At 47.4% G+C, this 10,066-nt stretch overlaps 1 protein-coding gene across 3 annotated transcripts in view; it reads left to right on the forward strand.

Moving 5' to 3' along the window:
- SF3B1 (splicing factor 3b subunit 1) overlaps positions 1 to 10,066 on the forward strand; it is a 255,916-nt gene that overhangs the window by 35,067 nt on the left and 210,783 nt on the right. For all 3 annotated transcript variants that reach the window (XM_073558156.1, XM_073558157.1, XM_073558159.1), the window contains exons 3-4: positions 5,338 to 5,433; positions 7,654 to 7,768. In XM_073558156.1, coding sequence (XP_073414257.1) covers positions 5,338 to 5,433; positions 7,654 to 7,768 — 211 coding nt within the window. The remainder of the gene's footprint in view (positions 1 to 5,337; positions 5,434 to 7,653; positions 7,769 to 10,066) is intronic.

Consider the following 10,066-nt stretch of genomic DNA (forward strand, 5'->3'; position numbering starts at 1 on the left):
CTATCCAATAACACGGTTCTCCCGCTTTCAGGCGTGGCATCCCTAAAGGATTCTAATGACAGGATTGTAGAATCCCTGGCGAAGTCTGCCTTTGAAGCGGCTTCAGCGGCGGTGTGTCCAATCTTTGCTTCATCCTGGACAGCAAAGACCATAACCACGTGGGCAGACGACCTTCGGCAGGGCATCTTAGATAAGGCGCAACCGGAGTATTTGGCCAATCTCGCCAATCAGATCTCCCATGCTGGGGACTATCTTCTCTCCGCTTCCTTGGATGCTGCATCCTGTGCAGTTCAGGCGTCAAGCAACGTTATTGCAATTCGACGTACAATTTGGCTAAAGGCATGGCAAGCGGACTTGTCTTCAAAAAAGTCACTCACTAACCTGCCCTTTCAGGGGGTGCGCCTCTTTGGGTCCCAATTGGGCCAGATTATTAAGGACGCCACCGGAGGCACGAGTTCACTCCTCCCTCAGTCCAAGCCTCGCAGACCCCCACTAAGGCGTCAGTTTCGACCCTTTCGGACTTTCCGCCGTTTCAATACGGCGGACAACTCCTCCAGCCAACAGAGACCGCAGGCTCGCCAGGAGAGAAAGAAAGTTTCCTTCAGACCCACTCCTTCCTGGCGACCCCACTCCTCCCAGGGCAGACCGTTCAGATCTAGATCTGGACGGTCTACTTCAGCATGACTATCATCGGGCACGCGAGGGGCCTTTCCAATTGGGAGGTCGACTTCTTTCCTTCAGGGACGTTTGGCTGGCCGCCTGGGTCAGGGAGGTCGTATCCTCAGGATACAAGATAGAGTTCGTCTCTCTCCCACGGGATCGTTTCTTCGAATCCCGGCCTCCAAAGGATCCAGCCTTGATCCCGGGGTTCTCTACAGCTATCGCTGCTCTCCTCAGTTCCGGGGTGATTGTGCCCGTTCCCGAATCGGAGCGCTTCACGGGGTTCTACTCGAACCTGTTTGTAGTGCCGAAAAAAGACGGCGCAGTTCGACCCATCTTGGATCTCAAGCTGCTCAACAAGAGGGTCCGCCTTCGCCACTTCCGCATGGAGTCGCTTCGCTCGGTCATCGCCTCCATGGAGGAGCAGGAGTTCATGTGCTCAATAGACATCCAAGATGCCTATTTACATGTTCCAATTTTCTCCGGACATCAAAAGTTCCTGCGCTTTGCGATTCGACAGCACCACTACCAGTTTGTCGCACTGCCCTTCGGTCTTGCCACCGCTCCCAGAGTCTTCACGAAGATCATGGCTGCGTTGATGGCTTTGTTGAGAGTCAGAGGCCTCGTTCTTTTCCCGTACCTAGACGATATTCTGATCAAGGCTCCCTCATTCCAACAGGCTCACCAAAGTTTGTTAATCGTCCTGGACACTCTTTCCAATTTCGGGTGGATCGTCAACAGGAAAAAGTCCTGTCTGGTTCCTACCCAACGCCTGGTCTTTCTAGGTCTTCTGTTCGACACTCGTCGGTCAAGGGTCTTTCTCCCACAAGAAAAGATTCTCTCTCTGCAGCAGGAAGTACAATCGCTGCAGACCTCGCGATTCCCATCCCTCCGTACAGCCATGAGGGTCCTGGGAAAGATGGTTGCGGCGATAGAGGCAGTTCCCTTTGCCCAATTTCACGCCAGGCCTCTCCAGCAGGCCATTCTGTCGAAGTGGAACAGGTCGCCTCGGTCCCTGGATCGCCCTGTCCATCTTTCTTACCGGATCAAGCGGTCTCTCAACTGGTGGTTGTCGTCACCTCTCATTCTATCGGGTCGATCCTTCCTTCCCATTCACTGGCAGATAGTAACCACAGATGCCAGTCTCCTCGGTTGGGGTGCTGTGTTCCGCAACCACACTGTTCAGGGTCGATGGTCGGATCGGGAATCAGCGCTACCAATCAACGTTCTGGAGATTCGAGCGATCCATCTTGCTCTGGTCCACTGGGAAAGGCTCCTCAAGGGACTGCCGGTACGGATTCAGACAGACAACGCCACAGCGGTGGCATATGTCAACCGCCAAGGGGGAACACGGAGTGTTTCAGCCCTGGCGGAGGTGTCCAAGATTCTTCGTTGGGCGGAGATTTCCGTTCCGACAATTTCCGCGGTTAACATTCCCGGCGTAGACAACTGGGCCGCCGATTTTCTCAGCCGCGAGGGTCTCGCGGCGGGAGAATGGTCCCTACATCCGGAAGTGTTTCATCTGCTCTGCCTTCGGTGGGGAACCCCGGATGTAGACCTCATGGCGTCTCGCCTCAACAGGAAAGTCCCACAATTCGTGTCCAGGTCTCGGGACCCTCTGGCAGTGGGCGCCGACGCCCTGGCCGTTCCTTGGTCCCAGTTCGAACTTCCCTACCTGTTCCCTCCTCTGCCTCTTCTTCCCAAGCTGTTGAAGAAGATCAAGGCAGAAGGACTTCCGGTCATTCTCATCGCCCCGAATTGGCCCAGAAGATCTTGGTTCGCGGACATTGTCAACCTTCTCGCGGACGCCCCCTGGAAGCTTCCAGACAGAACAGATCTGCTGTCTCAGGGTCCGATTTGCCACCCCAATTCTCGGCCACTCAATTTAACGGCGTGGCTGTTGAGACCGAGGTTCTGAAACAAGCAGGATTTTCCGACCACGTAATTCAGACCATGATCCGAGCCAGAAAGCCATCATCTTCCAAGATTTACTACCGTACTTGGAAGGCCTATTTCACTTGGTGTGAGACCAATGGCGTCGCGCCCATGTCCTTTTCGCTCCCTTCAGTCCTAGCGTTTCTTCAGGCAGGATTGGATGCGGGGCTTGCCCTCAGTTCCCTGAAGGGTCAAGTTTCGGCGCTGTCCATTCTGTCTCAGAAAACGTTGGCTTCCCGTCCTCAGGTTAAGACCTTTCTTCAGGGCGTGGCTCACACGGTCCCGCCGTACCGGGCGCCCGTGGATCCATGGGATCTTAATCTGGTTCTTGAGGTTCTGCAAGGTCCGCCCTTTGAACCCCTCAGGGATATTTCCCTTTCTCTCCTTTCTTGGAAGGTAGCCTTTCTGGTGGCCATCACCTCCGTCCGGCGCGTGTCGGAATTGGCAGCTCTGTCGTGCCGCTCTCCCTTTCTGGTTCTCCACCAGGATAAGGTAGTTCTGCGGCCTCCGCCCTCGTTTCTTCTGAAGGTGGTGTCCTCGTTTCACCTCAACGAGGATATCGTGTTACCGTCCCTTTGTCCGAATCCAACTCATCCCCGAGAGCGGTCCTTGAACAAGCTGGACCTGGTTAGGGCGGTAAGAGTCTATCTGTCTAGGACGACTTCCCTGCGAAAGACAGAGTCTCTTTTCATTATCCCTGATGGAGCGCGGAAAGGTCACCCGGCGTCAAAAGCCACCATTGCTCGCTGGATCAGATCGGCTATCCTGGAAGCCTACCGTGTTAAGCGTCGCGGAGCCCCTCCGAGTATCAGGGCCCACTCTACTCGAGCAGTGGGTGCCTCCTGGGCGGTGCGCCACAGAGCTTCCGCACTGCAGCTTTGCAAAGCTGCAACATGGTCATCGGTTCACACGTTTGTGAAATTCTACAGAGTCCACACCTACGCTTCGGCGGACGCCAGCCTAGGTAGACGGATTCTGCAGGCAGCGGTGGTGAGTCCGCTGGCCTGATGGAAGTTTGTTTCCCACCCCAGGGACTGCTTTGGGACGTCCCAAGGTCTCTGTGTCCCCCAATAAGGCGAACGAGAAAACAGGATTTTTGGGTTGCTTACCGTAAAATCTGTTTCTCGGAGCCTTCATTGGGGGACACAGCACCCTCCCATGTTTTACAGCTCCTGTTCTTACTTTGGTTGAATGGTTACAGTTGAGTTGTTTATGTTGTCAACCTATTCTGTTACTTCTCCTACAGCTTTCTCACTAACTGAGGAATTCTCTGCCGGTCGGTGGGGTGTACACTGCGGAGGAGGAGCTAACTTTTTTTGTGCATAGTGTCAGCCTCCTAGTGGCAGCAGCATACACCCAAGGTCTCTGTGTCCCCCAATGAAGGCTCCGAGAAACAGATTTTACGGTAAGCAACCCAAAAATCCTGTTTTATCTGCTTTTTACAGTATCAGCAAAGCCTACGAGATTTCAGAAATCTCATGCACACAATTTTTTTTGTCCTCAGTATTTTGTGCTTTGCACTTTTTTTTTGTGTGGACATAGAGCATGTCACTTTTTATGGGGTTTTTCAAGCATTTTTCCCCCATTCACTTGAATGGTTGGTGCAAAAACACAGGTAGCATTTTATGTGCCAAAAACCTCATTCTTTGGAATAGGACTTTTTTTCAATACTACACTTTATCAGCATGCACTAGAGACAAACCAAGCATGCCAAAACTGCTGCAAGAAAAAACAGCTTTTTTTCTGCCAAGAGATCAGGTTTTGCTGCATAAAAAGCTGAAAAAACGCATAGTGTGAACTTACTCTAAGGCTATGTTGCACACGCTGCGGATTCTTCTGCGCATCCGCAGCGTTTCTGGCCCTGCTTGTCCGCAGCAGTTTCTGCTGCGTTGTACAGTACCGTAGTTTTCAATGGTAATACCAAAAACGCTGTGCACATGCTGCAGATTTTTCCGCGCGGATTAGCTGCAGGTTATAATCCGCAGCATGTCAATTCTTTGTGCGGATTCCGCTGCGGTTTGACACCTTCACCATTGTGAGGTGTGAAACCGCAGGGGCTAATCCGCAGGTATTTTGACCTGCGGATTTTTCAAAATCCATGCTGAAAAATCCGCAGCACTTCCAACTACGTGTGCACATAGCCCAAACCTTTATAAAACTCTGTCTCTTTCTTTTAGCTGGTCTGCGGAATATACAAATCATCTTATTACATGAATGATAAATGGCAATAGTCAATTGCTTGTAAAGTTCAGAGTCCTGGTTGAAATGAGTAAAGTGTTCGCCTAATTTGTCTTGCTCATTGGCAGACAGTTATGAAATGAAACGCCATGTTTATGAGAATTGGAGGAATAAAATATTCGATTCTCCCACTACATTTGTTGGACAAGCGACCTGACAAAATAAGCGAATTGATGAGTCCACCCTAAATCCTACAGATAGAAGCATGAGGCTCTCTTTGCCATTCAGATGCTGTATACTTTCATCCATTTCACCCCCCATAGTTGGTACATCCAGGCCTCATCAAGATGTTGAGCACACTGTGGGCAAATGAAATTAAAAGCTACAGTTCTGTAATAATTAAACAAACATGTCATTAGTAAAGGAGTTTATTTTTCTAAGAGAAGTCTTATTTCTTCTACTTTACTACTTTCGCTTCTTCTTTGTGTCTCAGAATTGGTAGGTCTCTAAGTACTTAATAAACTTTTGAAACACTAACCGTTTTTATATCTGTTTTTCTGGCAGGATGATGAAGATCCTACAGCATCATTTGCACAGAAGAAACCAGGATATCATGCTCCTGTTGCTTTATTAAATGATATTCCTCAGTCTGCTGAACAGGTATGTTGGAATAGTTGATTGTAATGGTAATGTGGAGTATTTGTCATTGTAATTTTTCTTTGTCCGTAGTTTGAAACATATTATTGCATTTTCTGCAAATGCTTGTAATTTCTAGATTATTGCTGAGTTGAAGGTGAGGTTCCAGTGATGAGACAGACAATTAAATCGAATCTGTCACCAATTTTGTGACCCAGCAGCTAAAAATCTCACCACCTTCATTCAGCATCTGCGCTGCATTCCTTAAATCCTTTATATAACCACCTGACTCCACCCCCCGTACACCCCCGAAAAACCTTTTTAATTAATCTTGCACTTTAAGGTAATCTTCCCGATACTGTCCAATGGGGTTCTCCATCCCTCCCCCGCCTGCTGCGCGCTCTCCCACTAACTTAGTTTGACGTGGACGACTCCTCCTGCGTCATCCACATCGCCGTGCAAAACTTCTTTCCTGCTCTGAAATATTGCGTCTCGCACCTGCGCAGTATGCTTTACCAGTATATGATCTGAAATGTTATGACTGTCATGGTTTATCTTCCCTCAGACATGAACCCCTTACTGACCTTGGACTCGGTACATCCAGGCTCTCTTGCGCGTACATATAGTGCGATTGTTTTCATTGCCGCATGTCAGCTGACCCTCGGCACTCGGTGCAGTAGCCGTGCCCGCACCGCTCTTGCCACTTTTAACTCCCTAAATACAACAAACGCAGCATTTAGCAGGCATGGAGAGAGGGAGAGACCCCCCCTCTGCACTCTGATCGGCACCCCCATGACATCATAGCAGGGGTCTGATTGCTGGCATGGTGAGCCAGGGCAAGCCCCTCAGACTGTGCAGAGCCACGGCCTCATTGGCTTGTCAGTGCAGCACTAACAATTTGTAATATATTGCAATACCCGTGCATTGCAATGTATTATATTTGGGATCAGGCTGTTGAAAGTGAAAGTCCTTTAGTGGGACAAAGTAAGAAAAGGGTGTGTATGTGTGTATGTATGTGTGTGTGTATATATATACATACAAAACTTTGAAAATAAAAATATGAAATTGTGAACCTGCACCTAAGAGGAGGTATTGGGAATTATCTAAGTGTTCTCTCTGAAAAGAATTCTAGAGTAATATGTATGGAAACCACTCAATCTACACATAGTGTGCACGGAATAGATTAGAAGCCTTAGGCTGAGTTCACACGTGGCGTTTTTTTGCGTTTCCGCGGCGGTTTTGCCCCGAAAACGTGAAAAATAAGCTTCCTATGGGATTCCCCAATGCTGTGCTAATGCTGCGGTTTTTACCGGCTACCGGGGGTAGCTGAGAACACGAAGCACATAATTTGGGTCACCTTTTACCGACCCTAGTGTTTCGTTCGCCGTTATTCACTGAAGCATTCCAGACCTTATAATCTCATAAAGTGACAGTGGTCAGTCAGAATTATAAAAATTGGCTTTGTCATTAAGTATCAAATCGGCACTGTTTCTAAGGGGATAATGAAGTGACAGCAGGGATTTATTTGATCAGTATCTCTTTAAAGTGCTGTGTGCATGCTATCAACACACTTGGTTATCTACTTTTTCCAGTAATGAACAGGTGTTATCAAGTATCTAGCCAGATATTCAAGGACAGTCACAATGCAATAGTTCATCCACAATATACCTTGATATTAGTTTTCTTCTGGTTGATTGGCAGTGCCCATGGTTTCCTGAAGGTCTCTAAGATTTTCAGATGATCTTGGAGGTCTTTCTCGATTGGTGATACAGCACGAGGTCATCAGCATACAGCAGAAATTTCACCTGGGTGTCATGGAGGGTGAGTTCTGGTGCTGAGGAGGACTCTAGGGCCACCACCAGCTCATTGATGTAGATGTTAAAGAGCATTGGACTGAGGCTGCAGCCCTGTCTCACTCCGCGGCTCTGTTGGAAATAGACTGTCCTCCTTTCATTGACCCTCACGCTGCAACTGTTCTCAATGTAGGAGCTTCGGATGACATGTGTTTTGCCTCCTATTCCGCTCCCCAGCAGTTATAGGAATAGTCCTGGGTGCCACACTGAGTCAAAGGCCTTCTTGAAGTCCACAAAACAGGCGTATAACTTCCCGTTCGTGCTCTCACTTTCATTCTTTTCTGGCTCGCGTGATTGACAGTTTGTAGCTTTCATTTGACATGTTTATGCTTTTGTTGTAATTTGTATTGCATATATTGTATATTTATGTATTTCTCCCCCCCCCCCTCAGTATGACCCGTTTGCTGAACACAGACCACAGAAAATTGCAGACAGAGAAGATGAATATAAGAAATACCGACGTACGATGATTATATCTCCAGAGCGGCTTGATCCTTTTGCAGATGGTATTTAAAATCTTTTTTTTTTGTTTGTTTTGTTTCCCCCGCAGCATTTGAAAATTAATTTTTGTGCACATATATAGAGAATCCAATACTTAATTCCCTTTATTGTAATGTGTGTATGGCTTTAATATTTAGTATTTAAGTATTTTTACTTTGAGACACAACATACATTTTGTACTGTATAAAATAACTGTAATAATTGTATGGCTGCTACATTGCAAGGTTTTTTCTTTTTATTCTGCAACTTAAAGGGGTTGTCAACTACTAGGACAACTCCTTCTTGATCAATGTGTTTGGTTCCACCCCTTAAAAAAATAAAGCTTATACTCACATCCCAGCGCCGTTCCTGTGCTGTCGGCACTTGCTCTCCCGGAGTTCCCGTACGATTGGGTGTCGGGGTCACATGTTACAACAATCAGTGCTGGCTTCATGGACCTAGTCTTTAAACAAATCGAACATGAAGAGGACGTTCAGGCTGCAGCTGAGACCGGACATCATCTTCCTGCTCAATTCATCAGGAGGTGGGGACAATGACAACAGCACGGAAGACAGTGCCAACACCATGAGGACGGTGCCGGCACAGGTGGTGAATCTACGCTTTATTATATTATGGGGGCCAAACGAGGGGTAATGAGAAGAAAGTAGTGAACGACTTCTTTAAGGTTCTAAGGTTAATTTTGCACTTATATAGTTAAAGGACCTGTCAGCGGGATATTCAACCCATTTTTAAATGCTCATTACGTTGGGGCATTTTTGACACTCAGAATGTTACAGTTGGAAGGGGCCTCCACGGTCATCCTGTCTAACCCCCTGCTCATTGCACCATTCAGGATTCTATCCTTGAACTTTTAATAGCAATTGCAGTGGGGCAGGCACTGCGCTTCCATCTTTGCTGTGCTCTCTTCCTTTTTCCTGCCCACCGCAGGCCTCTGGGCTTTTTTACATCTCACTTTTTTTCTCTCAGTAAGCGGTCTCCCCCTAGCTACAAGTTTGTGCAGGTGGCTGTCATTGCCTGGGTTTATCTAATCAGAAAGGACAGCACATGCACAGTAAGTGCCTGACAATAATGTGGAAACTGGTCCATTTATCTTGCAACATTAGGCGATTACTGCGCATGCACCGACCCTTTTGACTAACCCCTTAACGACCGCCAATACACCTTTTAACGGCGGCAGTTAAGGGTACTTAAACCACAGCGCCATTGATTAACGGAGCTGAGGAAAAGTGGTATAGTGTCCCCCAGAGTCTGAATTTCTCCGGAGTCTCAGTTACCGGTGGTAGCCGAGACCCCAGAGAACATGATTCGGGTCGGTTTTTACTGACCCTGGTGTTGCAATCGCAGTTATTAATGGTATAACGGCTACCGCAAAAAAAGTCCAATTTCCCATTTAATTTCTCTCTCCTCTAAAGTGACAGTGGTCAGAATTTAACTAGCAAATTGGCTCACTAAGGGGTTAAATGAACCTTGACAATGACTGTGCCTTCTAAAATCATGATGGTGGGTAATGAAAGGGAAGAGAAGCTGGAAGTGCAGTGCCCGATCCACTGCAATTGTGTTTAAAACTGTTGGGTCATTTTTGAGAAATTAATCCTTAAATTACTGCAAGCAAGGTTTGAATGTATTATAGGGGCTTTCTCACGAACAAAGTTAATATTAATCAACATTTTTAATCAATCGAACTTTGAATAATAAATTCCACAATTAGCTCCGCTTTGATCCCATGCTGTATACTCTTTTGCATCCTCTCCTGCCCAGGAGCTGTGGTATGATGAAACCATGTTCCTGTATGGTCAGACACAGCCATTACACAGCAGGCGCCTACAGTTGTGGACTTTTTTTTTTCCTAGATCTATTAATTAATATGTACTTTTAGTGGGACATCCCCTTTAAGCATTAGAGGTTCTTTACTAGAGTTAAGCGAATTTGATTGGGTCCCTGCTTATTCGGCAAGCTATAGCGCTTAGCGAATAAGCTACAGCGGGGACCTAGATACATGGAGCGCTTTGGCTGATCGGCACCGCAGCTTTTTGTGCTGCGGCTGATTCACTGTCACAGCACATGCATGGAGAGCCTGTGTGTTGGGTTCTCCATGCATGCGTTGTGACAGTGACACAGCCGGAGCGCTCCATTTATCTGGGTTCCCACTGTAGCTTATTCGATGAGCGCTATAGCTTGCCGAATAAGCAGGGACCCGAAAAAATTTGCTCAACTCTATTCTTTACACTCCTACTTTAAAGGTATAATATCCTGCTGACAGGTACTCTTTAATGAGAATCTGTCATCAGGTTTTTGCTACCCTA

This window comes from Dendrobates tinctorius, unplaced genomic scaffold, assembly GCF_039654945.1.
Source record: "Dendrobates tinctorius isolate UK_male_01 unplaced genomic scaffold, ASM3965494v1 ptg000254l, whole genome shotgun sequence".
Classification (NCBI taxonomy): domain Eukaryota; kingdom Metazoa; phylum Chordata; class Amphibia; order Anura; family Dendrobatidae; genus Dendrobates; species Dendrobates tinctorius.